Source organism: Miniopterus schreibersii (genome assembly GCF_964146895.1).
Source record: "Miniopterus schreibersii genome assembly, chromosome: 1".
Lineage (NCBI taxonomy): Eukaryota > Metazoa > Chordata > Mammalia > Chiroptera > Miniopteridae > Miniopterus > Miniopterus schreibersii.
In genome coordinates, this window is record NC_138101.1 from 127908257 (window position 1) to 127926812 (window position 18556).

Here is an 18556-nt window from a genome sequence, read left to right on the forward strand (position 1 = left end):
CAGAAAAAGAAGGGAAAAAAGACAGGAGATGCAGTTTTAAATCATTTCCTTCACATCATATTACTTTATGAAATCTGAATCCAGTTAGTGTTGTCACTCCTATCTAGCCATACATGTTTCCACAAAATGTTCAGCAGAAAGTAAACTGCATTATTCATTGATTAAAGGTGCTTATAAATAATGTGAAGTAGTACTCTCTCAAAACTTCCTTCAACAAGGTAGTATCCTTTTTCTTTGAAGGTAATTGCAAATGGAATTAGAAGGTAACATTAGAAAACTTACATGGCAGAATTTTATTTAAATGCCTACTGCAAAAAAAAAAAATTACATTGTATGTACTTTGAGAAATTTTGTCATCTAGCATAAAAATCCAAGTGGCAGTTTTAGGTTGTTACTGATAAAATAATAAAACTTCAGAAATTTTTTTCAAATGTCAGTTATATAGCTTTCTGAACTGAAGATTCAACTTAATAAAGGGGCACTTTTAAAAAAAGAACAAGCTTTTCAAAAGCTACTAGCATTTCTGGCAAGTTATTTTAAACCAACGCATTACCATATAACTGAAATGTGGTTATTGCAATGCATAAGCATTCACCTCTTTTGGAATGTATTAAATAAATAAAAATTAGTATATATGTTTATTTTTCTACTTTGGTTGTATTTTTCTGTACAATATTAAACATTTGGAAAAAGACTAAGGATACAAAAAGAATGTTTTTATTTTATAAGTGTGCTTCCATCTGTGACTTACGGGAAATTATATAGATTCGTTTGATTATTAAATGGTACTTTATACATAAAGTTTAAGAATATGTGCAGACTTCAGTATGTTGACTTTTTCAATATTTAATAATATTTTGCCTTTTTCATATTGTAATTACTTGTGTACATTTCTCATATTTCAAAGTAAGTTATCCACTGAAGAGCTTTTCAAAATCCTTTTACTCTTTATTCCTTTTTAGTTAATTCTTTATCTTGATTATGTTTACTTATAAAAAATGATAGCAACTTGATAAAGTACTCATTTCCACTCTCCTGCTGCTAAGTCAGTCAAAATATTAGCTTCCCTGGTTACCTCATACCTCAAAACTTTGTCCTTTATAGAACTAAGGAAAAGCATTTTTATTGTTTTTAACTATTTATTTTTAAATATGTTTTTATTGATTTCAGAGCGAGTAAGGGAGAGGGAGAGAGAGAGAGAAAAGAAACATCAATGATGAGAGAATCCTCGACCGGCTGCCTCCTGCACGCCCCCTGCACTGAGGATCCACGCAACCCGGGCACGGGCCCTGACTGGGAATTGAACTGTGACCCCCGGGTTCATAGGCTGATGCTCAACCAGTGAGCCACGCCCACTGGGCAGATACAGCATGTTTAAAGGGCTACAGACTAGAGGCCAGGTTTTCGCTTAAGCTTAAATATTTAAGGAGTAGTGCTCTTGGCTAAGAATTTGTGCTTTATGTATTGGGAGAAAATCATGTTGTTAAACCCATTTTAGTTACGAGAATCTTGTTACATGAATTCGTATTGGCCACATTTTATAAGGTGGGGAGGTTTATTGTCTTCCCATACTCCATTTTAATCACATTTTTATCTAGTGTCAAAAGCAATTTCAGTTACGTCTCTTCAGAACATAATCTTTTCATTCCTTTTCCACAAACTAAAATTGTTAAACTCAAAAAATTAACTGGGCTATACACACACACACACACACACACATGCACACAATTCCAACCAACTAACACCATTTTGGGGTCAGCTGGTTGTAAACCATTCAGATAGGATCAGTGAGTGACCCGAGATACGGTGCACGGTGGGATGAGGGAGAGAAGAGGTCCTGTCTAGAGAAGATGGGCAGGATGGATGCCTCTCTACCTGAGGACAGAGTTCTTGGTGAGGCATGATCATTTAATATTCTTGGGATTCTGGTCACTTCTTAGGAACCAACTTCACAAGCACGTTTAAGTAAAATGAATGTTAATTATAAAACATTTTTGTTGAACCAAGTAATCAAAAGTGTCTTGCATGATTTTTAAAAAAATTTCACTTGGTCTTTCTGCATGAATTACCAAATGGAGAATTTTTGCCATGCCCTAGGGAGAAACACTTAGAAATATAAAAGGCAGCTTAAATAATCACTAGCAGTTTTATTGCTAAAATATAGTCAAACTAGAATACTTTTCCTACAGTTCTGTTATTTGAGATGAGCTTTTCTTTAAAGCTATATGCCTAAGGTATAAATGGTACGTAAAAATTTACCAACTTAACATTTGTACATGGATGACTTTTAGAGTACAAGCCATATATATCTATACACATAAAAATTAAGGATTATATAAATAGAAAAATACAAGGCAGCCCTGCTGTCTTGTTCAATGTGACCTTTCAGTGGTAACTTACTATGAAAATACTCTACAAAATAAACTTGATACCCAGTTCTCTTCCATTTAATCGGCGATCATAACTTTTTAGTATGCTGAATGACAACTATTACTGGTCAGAAGAAAACATCTACTTGGGTCAAGATGTTTATATTTGAACTAAAAAACTTTTCTATTTAAGTTTCTCCATCTTGCTTAAATATTTAATACAGAATGATAAAAGGAATGTTGCTTTTGGTCTAAGTATCAGATTCTTTTATTGAGCCTTGGCATTTTCATATCTATACATTTAATATGCATGTTAGAATAGAACTCTTAAGATTTTAATCCACATTATACCCCTTTTCCTGAGTTTCTAAGGGTCATGGTTATGAAGCCTCAGCAGAGTGAACAATTAAATCCAAGTTATAATTCGAAGCTAGTAGCTTTGAATGCTTAGTTGCTTAAAACAGCTGTTGGCACTTAATACAGTTTTGTATCTGATCCTAGTATGCTCTATAGTATTTCAGTATTACAAGAATTATATTCTCTTGCACTTTTTCTTTCAGTTGTCACAATGTCATCATTATTGCTGGGATTCTAAGAAATCTCTACAAATGCCCCTGATGACATCAGAAACAATTGGTTCTAATCCTGTGAACTCCCTTGTGAAGAAAGCGTGTGACTCCTTTGGTTTCGAGGCCATATCTCTCAGGTCATCCAGAGGTGCCCACGCCACACCAACAGAGAAGATGGTGATACCTACAATGGAAACATTTTTAAGTGGATTAAAACCAAGTTCCAGTTTACATGTAAAATTACAAGCATATACTTTTCCTACATTAGGACATAGTTGCAGAGAAAACTGCCTAGTAATGTCTGAAGAACTAAATCTCCTGTAGCATTGTTAGGTTTTAACAGTGATTGTGATGAGAATGGCTGAACAGTTTGGTCAAAACCAGAGGCTTGGCTGTCAGTGTAATTAACCACATGAACAGGCAAATGATCACTGACAAAAAATTTTTGATAAGTTTAATATCCATGATAGCTAGAAATTCTTAACCTGGTAAACAATATCTTTACAAAAACCACCACCACCAAACCTACAGCAGACATACTTAGTGAAATGACACAAACTCTCCCGCAGAGGTTGGAACGAGAAGGTGCTGCCTGCTGTGATCCCTTCACTTACCCATTAGACTGGAGTCGGGCCGTGCAGTCGAGCAAGAAAGAACGGGACAAGGGACCAGACAGTGGTGAACGTTCTGAGGCTGCACTGTCTGAGGGGATGGTGACTCAATGGAAGAATAACTCTTCCATTGCAGTCTTTTTATGTTACACTGGCAAACTGACCAATAGTCAGGAATTGTCAGCCTTTGATCCCAAAGCAAAAATCTAATCATGAAAATAACCAAAGAGAGCCCTGGAAAGGTAGCTCGGTCGGTTGGAGTGTCGTCCCTATACGCCAAGTTGTGGATTTGATCCCAGGTCAGGGCGCATTACAAGAATCAACCAAGGAACACATAAGTAAGTGGAACAAGTTGAGGTTTCTCTCACCCTCCCCCTCTAAAATCAAGAAGAAAAGCCAAAGAGAAATGTCTGAAGCTGCAAATTCCTGTTACTGAGGCATCCCATCCGCATTCCCTTGAACTGGAAGGCTTTTATTCCAACTACGTTTTGGTCAGGGTGCTATTCCATTAGTTTGAGTCACCTCAATCCCAGCTGTCAAAGCAGAGGTTTAGTAGATTCTTCATGTAGACTGCCATCTACCTTCTGGATGAAATTCCCCGTAACATTTTGGGAGTTTCTGAAATAGCTACTCCCCTCCTATCCATGGCTTCGCCCCCCTTCTAGTGGCTTACAGTGCTCAGAGTTGTGGATGCTTAGGATACAAATGAAGCAGGTTTAGATGATGTAAAAGCTACTTGAAACAATTCCTGACTTCACCACCACCAGCCAGTTCCTCTCTGGCAAAAGTGTCAAAATTTTCCTCCCCCTTAGTTTTCCTCACTTAATTCTGCATTCAGGCCCAGGACAGAAATACAAAAATGGTTGTGACCTAGCCCAGAAAGTCTCCTGGCTTTCGTTAACTTTCACTGCAGTATCACTAAAGATAATTTTCATGAAAACTGTGGCCCAACCTCCTGAAGTTCAATTAATCACACAGGGAAAATATATTTGAAATAATCTAGTTCACTTTAGCCTGAATCTAATCCTGTTAACCCATAACTTTGTTCAATATGCTACATTTTTAAGGGGTATGATAACATCTTCAATATAGGTTAGTTGCTGACGTATAAAATAAGCCAGATGTATAAAGAAGCCCATGTATCACTTAAATTGCATGTATTCGTTCTCCTTAATAAAACTATGCCATCAATACTTACAAAATACACAAATGCATTAGCAGAGGTGCTAATGTACAAAAAGAAAAAGGGAAACGGAGGTGCAGGAGAGGGCAGAAAACTGGGGGGCTAGCTCCCCCTCCCAAGCTAGCATGTTTCTTTTTTAAGTATTACTGGGCTCCAGTCATTCAGTTTCATCCCAGGAAAGGGAACCTCAGCTTTTTGTTGGCCTATTTGATCTCAGCAACACATTATGTTAATCTCTTCAGGAACTGGTGGCTTTTGCCAAAAGTAATATTAAGGTTGGGGTAAGAGAGAAAGAAAACCTTTTTATACTCATAACATCAGAGTGTGTTTTCATTATCAAGGAAAAAAAGGCACTTAAAGTTTAGATGAAAGAGAATTTAAATCTTCATGTGTGACCATATCACCTTAGGAAACTCATGCCAGGCTGAAAACTACTAAAAAAAGATAGGATACATTTCAAGTAGCTAATTCATAGTAAATTGTGATACACTGTGATGGGGCGGGGGGGGGGGGGCGGCGGATATATCCCAAGTCTAAGTCAAACATGAGAAGCTGTAACATTTTCAAGACATGGTTCTCATGGTATTTCCCCCAATAGTAAGTTCAGTGGTTAACGAGTGTGGACTCAGCCGGACTGCCTGGGTTTGAATACTGGCCTCACTTATTGTGTGTTTGGGGTAAGTTCATTTTCTTATCTGGAATGAGATTAGTAGAGCAGTCTTGACAATTAAATCAGATAATATTGGGTAAAGCTTTTAGAATGTGACTGCGACATTGTAGGTGTGTGTTCAATGAAAACACGTTTAGTTTTACTTCTAAAATTCACTGAACCCTCCCCAATTTCCCTTCCCAAAGGACAAGGAAGGACCTTACCTGCATCATGTGCAGCAGCAGCAGGGCCTCGAACATCATCATAGGACTGCCCATCTGTGACAATGACCAGGAAGTTCTTGTTGGGGCTGTCCCTCACGGGACCAAACACATTTCTCACGGTGAAGGAGATGGCATCGCCAGTAGCCGTTCCACCACTCATATAGCGGATATTTCTGATAACTGCTAGGACATTCTCTTTGGTGTTATAGTCAGTGAAACTGAATTCCGTGCGCTGATCATAGGTGAACTGTACAGCAGCTATCTTGGCACCAATGTCTGAGATTTCAAAAGTCTTGGCTATGTTGGAAACGAATTCAAGCATGATGCGGAAATTACTGTCCCCAACACTGCTCGAGCCGTCGATTAGAAAGGCAATGTTCACTGAGTTATAGCAGGTCTTGCTGCACATCATTTGCTCGTGAGTGCAGAGCTTCTGCACCAGAGGCTTCACGTATTTTGTGGTGCCAAACCAGTTGGGCATGTGGTAAGAGAAGAAGCCGTTAGTCCGACAGACGGCCTAATGTGGGGGAGGGGGAGACAGAAAAGATACCCAAAGGGATCAAATGTTGTTTCTTCTTAAAAATTATGAAAACATTAAATCCTGAATGTTCAAAGTTAACCCAGATTTAGGCCAGTCAGCACTATGCCTCGAGGTCCAAAATTGAATCACTGCCGTAACAGAAGACACCCCTCACCTCCTTACCTTATCAACAAACGCGACATCCTGAACCATCCCCAGTTCTTCAGGGATAGGCTTGGCCACAGAAACTATAAAGACATTGACACCAAACTCTCTAGCCACAATGCCTGCTTCCTCAATGTCGTCGGAAGGCCAGCCATCAATAAACACCACCACCACTTTGGGGATCCCCTTTCTCACGCCAGTGTCTGCTGTGAAGAACTTCTGGGCAGTATGCTTCAAGGCTTTTCCTAGGTGTGAGAGAAGCAAACTGGAACAGCACCGCTGCTCAAGTGACGTTTCTGTTTCCCTGTACCAACCTGATGCCACCTCGTTTAAGAATTGAACTTACACAGAACCTAGTTCTATAACAGATGCATAAGATGGGAAAGTTTAATTATCTGGCCACTTTTGTCTTCACAACCCACATTACTTACCCCATCATTTCCCAAAAGCCTCACATTTCCTTTCCTTACATCCATCAGTCAGAAATAAAAACACTCCCACCCCTGTACCTGCGCGCTCCATCTCACCCCTAGAGACTGCTTAGTACCTCTAAGGACTCAGAACAAGAAGCCTCCTTTCTGAGGATCCGCAGTGCTGGTCTGGTCCTCTCTACAACATCCACATTGGTTAGGTAAATCTGTTGATCTCTGCTGCTTTTTAGCATTCCAAACCCGTACCTCTCTAAAGTGACATCTGCCCTATTCATTGTAAGGATTATAAATCACATTGCTTTATTTTAAAGCTGTATCAATGAACCCTTTGGTATATTCTCCATTAAAAATTGAGCATCTCGAATCATCAAGTGCACATCTATCAAAGACTCCAGTGACAGGAAGAAAAGTTTCACGTCCCCTTATATAAAATAGCACGATACTGTTACACATATCTGATCATTCATAACCTCCTGTGTTACATCCCAGGCGCCAAAGTCTACTTACCTGTATTGGAATTACCCCCTCGGAAACCTACTTCCTTTATGGCAAACAAAACATCTTTGGCTGATGTAAAGTTGTTCAAGTAAAATTCTATTTTGGGATGTTCACTAAGTGGAAAAATGAAAAAAAAAAAAACTTATTCAGAGAGACTTGGAAAAGGAAAACAAATAACATACCTTAAAAATCTTTAAAGTGGACAATGACCCAAGTTTCTTTCTTAATCGCACATTATTATATCATCAACTAAGGCATTGCATCTTTACTTGAATTTTTAGGGATCTTTCAGAAATGTAACAAAAACAATTGCTACCTTGAGGGTTTTCTATATTCTGGGTATATGCTATGTATTATGTATAATCTCATTTCATTATAACTATAAGATAGAAATTATTATCCCTATTATATAAATGGAGGAACAGGCTCAGAGCATTTAGGTAATTTTCCCAACAAAACATAACCACACTTTAAATTCAGATTTGTTTGGCTCCAAAGTCCATACTAAACTATAAGGAGCACCTGAAACCAGGCTTGGCTCAGGGCACTGGGCTTAACGGAAATCTGCCTGGTGTGAGGCTAGGTCTGCTCCAGGGGGACCCTGGAGCACTGAACAGTCTGGTTATTAACCCAGGTCTCTGGTTAGAACAGACAGTTTCAATGACACTAAGGCCAACATTTTAAAAATAAGAAAAGTTATAAGGAAAATGATAAAAGTATAACATTATTGAATTTTTCTTATAATAAGTGATAATGACATTTGCTAATCTTAAAATTATGTGTATGGTAAAAGGTTTGAGATTTTCCATATGTAATAGTAAAAGAATTAGAGCTCACTTTTATAAACTACTCTGTTCATTAGAGACCATGTTGAGTAAAACCAGTTAAAGCACAATTTGTTGCACTGTTTTTAGATAAGTCAATATTTCATAAGTACAACATTTTAAGATCTTAGCATTATCAATTGCCATTAAGTTGAGATTTTTGAGGGCCAGGTGTAGCCCTGGTGGTATTTCTGTCTGCTGATGGCATGGTTTCTACATACCTGTGGAATGCTGGGTCACAAAGTCAGATTTCATGGGTTGATAACCTTTTCACTTTTATGGTCACTTCTCAACTATCCAAATTATGATTTATGAAATTTAGTCTTATTTTTGCATCCTTAATGATATATTGTTATTCTGCTTAAATAGAAACTCTTTGTATAGTTTATTCTAATGTTCTTCTTAAAACAGAAAAACCATGAACTGAGAAGTTCATAGATAAGCTAGTCTGCAGGGTAGTGTAGTTTTCATCTTGAAAAACAATTGGGTAAAAATAGCAAAGGAAAAATATAGGAAGGAAAGTACTATGGGGAATTTGCCTTATGGAATGTGAAAGTGTAAATAAGGCTGCAATAAAGCATTGTAGAAAAGATGTAAGAGGTAGCAAATGGATCAAAGAAACAGACTTGCCTAAACTTGTATATAAAATTGATATCACAATTTTTAAAAAAAGATGTGAAGCAAATGGTTAAATCATGTAGCAAACAAAGTTAAATTCTCACACTAAAAAATTCTATCTAAATTAAGAACCAGTTGTAAAAACAATATAAGAACAAATTAAATATAAATTAATATTTGTAACAATACTGGAGACACCCTTACTGCTGATAGTAGTGTACACTGGACCAACTTTCTAGAAAGCAATTTAACTTTATTTCAAAATCCTTAAAAATGTCAGAACTGCCTGGCTGGGTGTGGCTCAGCAGTTGAGCGTCGACCTAGGATCCAGGGGGGTTGCCGTTCCCAGTCAGGGCACATGCCTGGGTTGTGGGCTCGATCCCCAGTAGGGGGCGTGCAGGAGGCAGCCGATCAATGACTCTCTCAGCATTGATGTTTCTATCTTTCCCCCTCTCCCTTCCTCTCTCTGAAATCAATAAAATAAAATAAAAACCTGTGCAGAAGCTTTTAAAAAATAAATAAATATAAATAAATAAATAATAAAATAAATAAATAAACAAACAAACGAATAATAAAATGTCAGAACCCCTGACCCAAGCCCACTCCCGGGCATCCAGCGCCGTGAGAGATGACACACGGATGCGACCGGGATGTCCACCCCAGCGTGTGCGTGGTGGGGGCGAAGAGGCTGCAGCAGAACCGCTGAATAATCGGTCACGCAAAACAACATGAAACATTAATTTCTGAAGGGTTTTCGCGACATGGTGAAAAAATGCTCGGACTAGTCAGGGATGAAAAAAAGACATAAGACATTTTTATAGTCCGAGCTTTTGAAAATCAAGAAATACCCTCATATGTATAATCAAATATTTTCTTAAAATACTGAAAAGAAGGAAGACACTCTACGGTGATTATCCCTGGAGGGTATATTTGGGAAATTTGTTTTCTTTGTGCTTTATATGTTTTTCAAAGTTTTATAATGCGCATCAGTAAGTATTATTTTTAAAAATTGAAAGGTCATGCTTCAGGTCTCCAGTTAAGGGAGTATGGAAAGAGCTAAAAATAACAGCAGAGAGGGGGAACAGACATATCACTGCCCGCCCTTCAGCGAAGAGAAATTAGGAACTGAGCAGAGTAGACGTCTGCAGTAATTTGTTTGAGGGACAAACCTTCCCGTCCTCAAATAGCATGTAATTCTCTAATTCCTTTTCTCCAAAAAGGAAGCACTAGACCTATGCAGTCTGCTCAGGCAGTCTTAAATCCTTTATAGTTTGGGCATCCAGATTGTCCACAACTCAGTATGTGTATACTGAACCAAAACGAATGTACCTACTAAGAGGACTGATCATTTGTCATCATTCAAGATGTCATTCAAGTCTCCTCCCATTCTAACAAGGTTGGTACCTGGCTTGAACAAGGCCCACATGTGGTCCTTCTGTTCCAATTCCCAGCATTAGAGCCACTTTCCCAACAAAATTCTTCTGTAGATTAAATCGGCGCTGCCCAATATTAAAACTTCCATCAATCAGAAATGCAATGTCTGCTTTACAGTCTGTGAAAACCCAAACAAGTCTTTCTGTTAGCAGTTTCAAGAGGAGGGAGGGAGGGGGGCAGGGAGGATGTTATTTTTCCAAATGGCTATCTGGACTCTTACCTTTATTGCCAGCTTTCTTGTTGGGTGTTTTCTTTAGTCGTTTACCTGAAAAAAAAAAAAAGCATTTGGCATCAGCAAAAGGAAGATCGTTCCATAGCAAGAAGCCCACATAGAAAAAAGCTCCTGACAAGTAGTATCATTCTTAAAAAGATTTGTTTTTTGAAAATTAATTTCCTTATGATTTTCTGGACTGGAGATGCAATGCTCCAACACAGAAACGAGTCAGGACTGCAGGAGGCCTACGTATTTGATATGCCTCCAATCCAGGACTTCCCAGTGCTGTGTCAGGCAGCTGTTGGCTCCGCATTTCTTACCTGCTGGTGGCTGTGCTGTGGACACTGCTTGTCCTGTGGCCTCCTGGGTACCACTTTTGCCTTCTGTTAAAATAAAGAGGAGGCTGTTTTATTCCTCACTTTTTTTTTTCTTTTCTTTTTTTATCATCAAAGCATAATGAATCTAATGTAGGGTTCTAAATGTAATAGAGTGATGGCAGGTGCAGGATGTAACTGCTGCATTCTGGTTTCAAAGAACCAAAATGGGTCCTTATCAGGTCATTATTCTTAAGAGGGAGGAGAGAGGGGAGAGAGAAGGGGAGGGAGGGGGAGGGAGAGGGAGAGGGAGAGGAGAGAGAAACATTGATGTGAGAGAGAAACATCGATCCATTGTCTTCCATGTGCACCTGACTTGGGGACCAAACCCACAGCCTGACCAGGAATTGATCCTGTAACCTTTTGGTGTATGAGATGATGCTCCAACCAACGGAGCCACACTGGCCAGGGCAGGTCATATTTTCAAAGGATCACCAAAAATGAATTCACATTCATTCACTAGTTTTTTTATTTAGTGTTACTTGGTAAATGTCAGAGCATTCTGATTACAGACCAAGTTTCCATTGCCATCTTCTGATGGCAAAATAATTCTTCCCCCATCCACCCAAATTTGGCTTGAGTGGGTCCTTGACCCTTTGGATCCCCTGACTCTAGCCCACAGTTGATCCCTTCAGTCTTGATCACACCTTTTTCCATCAAGTCCAAGAGGTTGGGCCGAGAAAAGCAGAAAACTTTTGGTGGGGGGGCAATGTTTACACCAAAGTAAGAACAACATAATTGTACCTACTCGTCACTGTGAAAGAAGCAGACCATCTGGAAAGCGTTTGAGACTGGATGCCGTTGGCAACCACTGAGGAATAGTTTTCTCGGCCGGGTAGGCTGTAGACTCGCACAGGCCCCCCGGAGCTGCTGATCACGCCTCTGCAACACAAGAATAACCGCTGAGATTCAGCCACACTTCTCAGGGACATCTGACTGGATTGTGCCATGTTGCAACTATTACTCTGATTAATCAGGAAAACAGTTTGGCAGGAAACCCATCTAAGGGTGCAGCCAGCCTTTTTAAAAACTTGCTTACACAGGCACGAAATCTGCCTGGGAAAATGGTTTTGTGCAGTCAAGCTTAAGTGCTGATAAGAACACACCTGTAGTATATTCCTTCACCTGTAAAATGGAATAAAATGGTACCTACCTTGTACAGGGGCAGAGTTGTCATGGAAGTTGAAACAATGGCGGGCACATAGTAAAAACTCAATCGTATATTACATGATTAGCAATGTTTTAGAATCACAGAAATCTAGAGATCAAGAAATAATGCAATTTGCCTTTGGTCAGAAAGCTTCCCTTGCGTAGCTGGTGTTCAAGGATATTCAGGAAAACCTTAAAAATGTGGCATATTATGGCACCAAGAAAAAGAAAAGCTGGGGGAGACAGAGGGCCAGAGAGGGGGAGCAAATAATCACACTTGTGTTTCTCTCCCCTTGGCGTGTTCGGGCTTACCTGTGGACAGCGGCGCCGCATATGCTCGACACAGAAGCATACACTATGTTCCCAAACACGGAGAACTCCTCGAGCGGGCAGCCCCCTGGGCAGAGGACATCTGCTTTCTCTTTCCTGATGTCCAGGCCTCTGGTAAAGCACGTGATAGCAATGGGCACTGAAGAGTAAATAGGGAATGGGATAGGTGTTCTCAGGACATCTGGGCAGTGGGGGTGGGGGCAGGGACTAGGAGATGAGATTAGTGTTTACCTCCCTGATTTAGACACTTGTATTAGGGATATTGATTTATACACGGTCCCCCACCATTCCAGATTTTCGCAAGCTGAAAATCTCTTTTCCAATGTAATCTACTCCTCAGCCACTATAAAGTCTAACGGGAGGATTTTCTCAGTTCTTATCAGTTTGAAAATACATAATTGAACTATATCAGAACTAGAAATAACAGTCATTGGCCATTTGTTAATTCATTCTAGAAATATAAAAATCTCACTTCTGACGACAGCTGTGTGCGTAGTTGCCTGAGGGGACAGTATGAAATCTGGGCTGAGCCTGTGAGGGACGTTTCCTTGGACACATGCACACACCCAAGTCATCCTTCTCTTTAGAGGATCGTTTATACCCGTTTTCCTCCAAATGCAGTGCCTTTAAATTATATCCATTTAAGCAAATCAGTAAAAAGATGCTTCACTTTATTGAATGTCATTTAGCTCAATCGCTCATTTTACAGATGAAGAAATGAAAGCCAAAAAAAAAAAAAAGAAATGAAAGCCATGGGGTTAATTGGCCCAAGGTCACACAGCCCATTCTACAACTCCTGAGGGGACAGGAAACAGGGATGTTAGTCCCTTCAGAATGGCACATTTTTATCTGAACGGAACCTGTTTATTCCTGTTCCAGATCTGTCCAGAGAGCTATCTCAGCAGTGGATGCATTTTTAGAAAGCACTGTTAATACTCTCAAGTTTTGCATGGTGAACCCGACTAATAATGAATCTAAGTTTTTACTACAACAGATATTAGGTACAGAAAAGCCCTTGGCAACATGTAGAAGATACCATAATACAACATGTTAACTTGTTAAATTTCTGTACATATTAAATTTATTTATTCATTTTTAATCTTCACCTAAGGATATGTTTTTATTGATTTTAGAGAGAGGAAGGACAGGAGAGAGGAAGAGAGAGAGGGGGGAGGGGAGGGGAGAGAGAGAAACACTGATGTGAGAGAGAAACATTCATGGGGATCAAACCTGAAACCTAGGCATGTGCCCTGGCCGGGAACCAAACCCGCAGCAGCTGTAGGGGATGACGCTCCAACCAACTGAGCCACCTGGCCAGGGCTATAAACATTAAATTTTGAATGATGCTATTAAATACTATTTTCCAGACACAGGAAATTGTGGTTATCATCCAAACCTTTTGAAACAGACCTTAATTTTTAAAAAAGTTTTTTCCAAGCCTGGAGTAATACTGCCTGGTCGGTCACATTACCCAACTGACTAGCCTACCTCCAACAAGGACCCTCATCATCCTCTTCTTTTTCATCTTCACCCAAGGATATGTTTCTTTTGATTTCAGACAGACAGGAAGGGATGAAGGGATGAAGGGAGGGGGAGGGAGGGGGGGAGAGGGAGAGGCAGAGAGAAACATCCATTGGCTGCTTCCAGTCGAACCCCTAACCGGCCCATGCCCAGGAGGACGCTCCGAGCGCCTGCGTCGCGCTGCGCCCCGCGCCGGGCAGGCCACGGGAGGCCGGAGGCAGGCACGTGGCAGTCCCCGGGCTGAGACGCGCCGGGGCGCCGGGGAAATGAAACCCTTACGGAGAGCAGCAGCCTCACGCCTGCTTTCCAACAGCCTCAATTCTTCCTTTAGTGCGTCAGACACGCTACCTTTAACGCTGACTTTAGTGAGAGAGACAGAGAGACTGTGCGTGTGTGTGTGTGTGCGCCCGTGTGTGTGCGTGTGGAGGGGGAGGGGTTGGGGGCTGAACACAGCCGGCTGCAACCCTTACCCTCATTTCTGCTTTCAAGGAACACAAAGGATACATTTTGGATAAGAGTTTGCCTTTTACACGGTGGGAAACGCCGAACCACACACCCGGACTCGGACTTGCACACATGGGACAAACTCGAAAACGACTCTCAAATGCTGGGGGACTCTCCTAGAAACGTAGCCGGGGGGTCACGCCTCCTTGTCCCTGGGTCGGCTCTGATAGTCTGAGTCGTGTCTAGAGGGCTTCTCTCTGGACCCCGAGACCGCGGAACACCCGGGACTAGTGAACCCCCCTGTTCCGTGGGGCTCAACGAGCACCCCCTGCCTTGACCTTCGGCGGTCGCCGGGTCGTGTTCCGCGGGCCTGCGGGCTCGGGGGACGTGGGTGTGGAGGGGCGGGGCGGGGGGCTTCCTTCTCCGCACCTCGGAAAGAACGTCCCCTTCGGACCCGAGGGGTCCCCGCGCGTGGGAGAAATGGGTCAGCGGGAGTGGATGGGCTCGAGGGGTGAATGGGGGTGCTCGGGGCGGCCGCTCCCGCCCGGGGCCGCGGGCCGGGCTGCACCTGGGCGCGCTCCCACCTGCCGGCCCTCGGCCCCTCCCACCGCCGGGACCGAGCCCGCGTCCCGCCGGGACCCGCCACTCACCGGCTCCCACGCAGCCCGCGGGCTCCGGCGGCAGCAGCAGCGCCACACCTGCGAAGAGAGGGCGGCACGAGGGCTCAGCCTGCGCCCGGCCGGCGCGGGGAGGGGGCGGCGAGGGGCGCGTACCCACCGAGGCAGAGAGCCGGGATCCAGGCTGCGGCCATGGTAGTCGGGGGCTGCCGGGACCTGGGCGAGAGGGGCAGCGCGAGGGAGGCTCCTGCGACCGCGCCCGCCGCCGCGGGACCCGCACGTCTCGGACACGCGGGGGGGCGGAGGAGACGCGGGAGCGCCCGGCCGCGGTCCCGCCGCTAACGCCCTCTCGGTCCGGAGGCGACGCGCGGGCTGCAAAACGAGCCCGACCCGGAGTCGATGGGCAACCCCGGGTGGAGGGTGAAATATGAAGACAGACAGACAAGCTGGGGGCGACAAAGGAGACGCACGGACAGGCTCAGGGACCCGCAGCCCGCGCCGGACGCCCAGCGTCTGCACCTGAGTCGGACCCGCTCCGCTGCGTCCGAGTGCGGAAAGCGCGCCTCCGCGGCCGCTATAAAGGCTGGGCCGCGCGCATGAGCACTGTGCGGGGGGCGCGCGGGAGGGGGCCCGGACCTCCCCCGGGGCCCGGCGGCGGCCAGCTCCACCCTCACCCCTCCCGCCCGGGGCGAGGCCCGCGCCCAGGCGCCTCCTCCCCGCCGTGCGGAGCTCGGACACCTGGACGCCGCACGGGTCCCCGAGGGAGGCGTCAAAGGCGGGGTCAGAGTCCTGGGGCGGGGCGACGTCAGGGATGTGGGAGCCCCTGGGGCAACCCGTGTGGGACGGCGCGGGGCCCGCGCGGGGGCGCGCGGGGTGACTGCGGGGCGCGCACGCCGGACTGCGCTCGGGGCGGGGAGGCTGCCCGACGGGCCGCGACTGCGGGGCCCGCCTCGCCCGGGCCGGGGAGTGACGGTGCCCCCGGCACGGGCCGCGACAGGCGGCCCCCACCGGGACGCGGGCTGTGCCTCGGCCGGGGCAACTGAGGCCGCGCAGGGCCGCCCCGCCCCGAGGCCTTGCGCCCCCGCAGGGCCACCAGGGCCGCGGCCTCGGGACAAAACTTCCCAACTTCGTGCCCCGTGGAAACAGAGTTCCTACTTGTAAAGTACAACCAACCTGGGTCTGGTAAACGCGCGCCCGGGACTTGGCACCCTGTGGACTGATTGGTTATGTTTTGGACCTTAGGGATCCGGCCTTCGGACTTGGCTTCTGCTGGAGTCGGACTTTCCCCAGCGGGCTCCGTTCGCCGTAACGGGGGGGCCGGGTTTGCGCGGCGGCCCCGACCCCTCCTTGCATTTGCCCTTTCTTCTTGTCTGCGTCGGCCTGGATTTGGGCCGGGTCGCCTTTCCAAATGCCCAGCCCCGGGGTCTGCCGTCCTTGCAGAATCTCAGAATCTGTGAGGACTGCCTCTCCGCTGGGAAGGCGACCCGCCACCAGGGGGCACCCACATTTTTTCTCTTCCTCCCGGGTGGTGGAGCTTGAACTCCCAGGCCACAGGCCTTTTGTCCCTTGGTGCTGAAGTCACAGACCAGAGCTGTGATACTGTGTATTACTGAAGGTCAGCTTTGCCTGCGCCTTAGATACTGGTCCCCAGAGCCGCCCCCCCCCTTCCTGGGTGCATAAGAGCCATTGGCCGTGTTTGCTAAAGGTACAGCTCCTGAGCCCCATCTCTGAACGTTTGATTCAGGAAGCTTTGGGTGGGGCTTGGGAGCCAGGGAATTCTGAGCATAGTCCAGGATGATAACTGTTTATGTTTCTGTTTTTTCACTGAAGAAAAAACAGCCACTCTCTCTGGGAATATGTGTCGTACTTTCTTCACCCAGTGACACTAATGTGCCTTGGAGTTACCCAGTCTGTTGAGGTCTCCACGGTGTGCGCAGGGACCGCTCCTCCAGACCGGCATACTCAACCACGTGCTGCATTTCACAGCAAGAAGTCTAGTTATTTACAGGCTGTAGTGGATCTCATGGCTTCCGTTTCCTCCTCTCTAACCTCCTAGTCACAGGGGTCGGCAGAATGAACGCAGGTCTGCATATCCTATCCTCTTGGCCACAAGGATGGATATGAACTTAATTTGGGCAAGTGTGGTTCAGTATTTTTGGAGGCTTCTTGGAAAGGCTCTCTCTCTCTCTCTCTGTAACTTTTTTTTTAAATATATCTTTATTGATTTCAGAGAGGGGAAAGGAGAGGGGGAGAGAGAGATAGAAACATCAGTGATGAGAGAGCCATTGATCTGCCTCCTGCACATCCCCTGCTGGGGATCGAGCCCCCAAGCCAGGTATGTGCCCTGACCGGGGATCGAGTCCCGATCGCCTGGATCCTAGCTCAGTGCTCAACCGCTGAGCCACGCCCGGCTGAGCTCTCTGTTACCTTTTTACAGGTGACAGAGAAAGAGCCAGATTCACAGAGTGTGACAGAAAAGGACCTGCATGGCAGCTTAGGAACCAGCCCCGACCCAGGAGAGGTGACACAGTAATGTTTTCCAAACGGTTTTATTTAGTCCAACGAATAAGCGATAGTTTATATGTCACAAATCCATGCAATTTAAGTACATAACTCCATGATTTTCCATTAGTTTACAGACTTGTGCAGCCATCACCGCAGCCCAAATTTAGAGCGTTTCCATCACCACCAAAAGGACTCTTCCCTCCCGCCCGCTGGCAGTCAGTCACCTTCCCCACGCTCAGCGTAGGCAACGCTAATCTACTTCCAGTCCCTATAGATTTTCCTTTTGTGGCCATTTCATGCTAATGGAATGATACAATATGTGGCTTGTGTTACTGAGCATAATGTTTTTGAGGCTCATCCGTGTTGTAGCATGCACAAGTATTTACCTCCTTTTCGTTGCTGAATAGTGTTCCCATACTTTTTGTTTTAGGAAACAAACATACCACAACCACTTGGAAGCCAAATATTGTGGTGGTCTTACAGTTGCCTTCTTCTGGAATCAGTCAATATTGTACCAGGCAACCCGGGAGTGTGGATTTCATTCCCTTTACTACTTGAATGTCTTCTGGAGAGAAAGAGACTAACACTTGTGGGCCATGAGGCTTTCGATTCTTAATTTCATGACTGCTTTAAAGATTTAATCCCTTCCATGGTAGAGTTATCTCAGAAACCCACTAGTAATCCAGCCACTGCCCCTGATATTTTCCTTGGGAGACATTTCAATCCTTCAGGACAATTAAAGCTGCCTTTTTCATTATTGTTTATTTAGTGAGGTATCAGGCTGGATGACAGGTTGTCATGATGCTATATAATTAGGGAGAGTTCACATTATACTGGGGGGAAATAAGTTACGACTCCACCCAGCAGGTAGGTGCCCGAATGGCTGAAGGGGTGCACGCTATTCGGAACTCCCACAGGACGCAGTCCTCCTGTGATGTAATTTCACTGAGCCACTTGGCAGCGTCAAAACTATGCAGCTATTTCCGTGATTGACCCTGAGCCTGTGACTTAAAAAATACAGGAAATACCTCATTGAGTTTCATGGTTATTTACTCAAAGATACATTTTAATTATTTTGTTTTGAAACATTTAAGAGAAGTTAGCCTTTATTTATTTTTCTGTTTTGAAAGGCCAACCAAGAAGGTTGGAGAGTGGGGATGAGATTTCTCCTCTCACTTAGTCTGCCTCATGATCACCATAAGTGTATTGAGGATAAAAATACTTGAACTTAAGAGGTAATTGCTTCTGCTGTGGATATATCTGAAGAGAGGAAACGTTAAAGAAATCTGGGTATGTTTGACTTAAAA

At 44.5% G+C, this 18556-nt stretch overlaps 1 protein-coding gene across 2 annotated transcripts; it reads right to left on the bottom strand.

Moving 5' to 3' along the window:
• Positions 1-697: 697 nt before the first annotated feature.
• On the bottom strand, positions 698-15429 carry COCH (cochlin). Of its 2 annotated transcripts, XM_081146142.1 has the most exons (12): positions 15264-15296; positions 14905-15116; positions 14778-14825; positions 12145-12301; positions 11432-11565; positions 10630-10692; positions 10316-10360; positions 10066-10213; positions 7229-7332; positions 6309-6535; positions 5606-6122; positions 1541-3122 (listed from the first exon to the last, which is right to left on the bottom strand). In XM_081146142.1, exons 2-12 carry the CDS (start codon positions 14936-14938, stop codon positions 2947-2949), a joined length of 1653 nt encoding a protein of 550 aa, XP_081002268.1. In that variant the 5' UTR covers positions 14939-15116; positions 15264-15296; the 3' UTR covers positions 1541-2946. The 2 variants fall into 2 exon arrangements, with proteins under 2 accessions (XP_081002267.1, XP_081002268.1); XM_081146141.1 differs by having other exon boundaries at positions 698-3122; positions 14905-15429.
• Positions 15430-18556: the final 3127 nt, after the last annotated feature.

Excerpts from the sequence above, each read along its gene's own strand:
- COCH (XM_081146141.1), bottom strand. The coding sequence starts at position 14,938 with ATGGCCGCAGCCTGGATCCCGGCTCTCTGCCTCG. Across the intron at positions 14,826-14,904 it reads GATCCCGGCTCTCTGCCTCG|GTGTGGCGCTGCTGCTGCCG; the intron begins GTGGGTACGCGC and ends CTCTCTTCGCAG. Across the intron at positions 3,123-5,605 it reads TGCTGCTGCACATGATGCAG|GTATCACCATCTTCTCTGTT; the intron begins GTAAGGTCCTTC and ends TTTCCATTGTAG.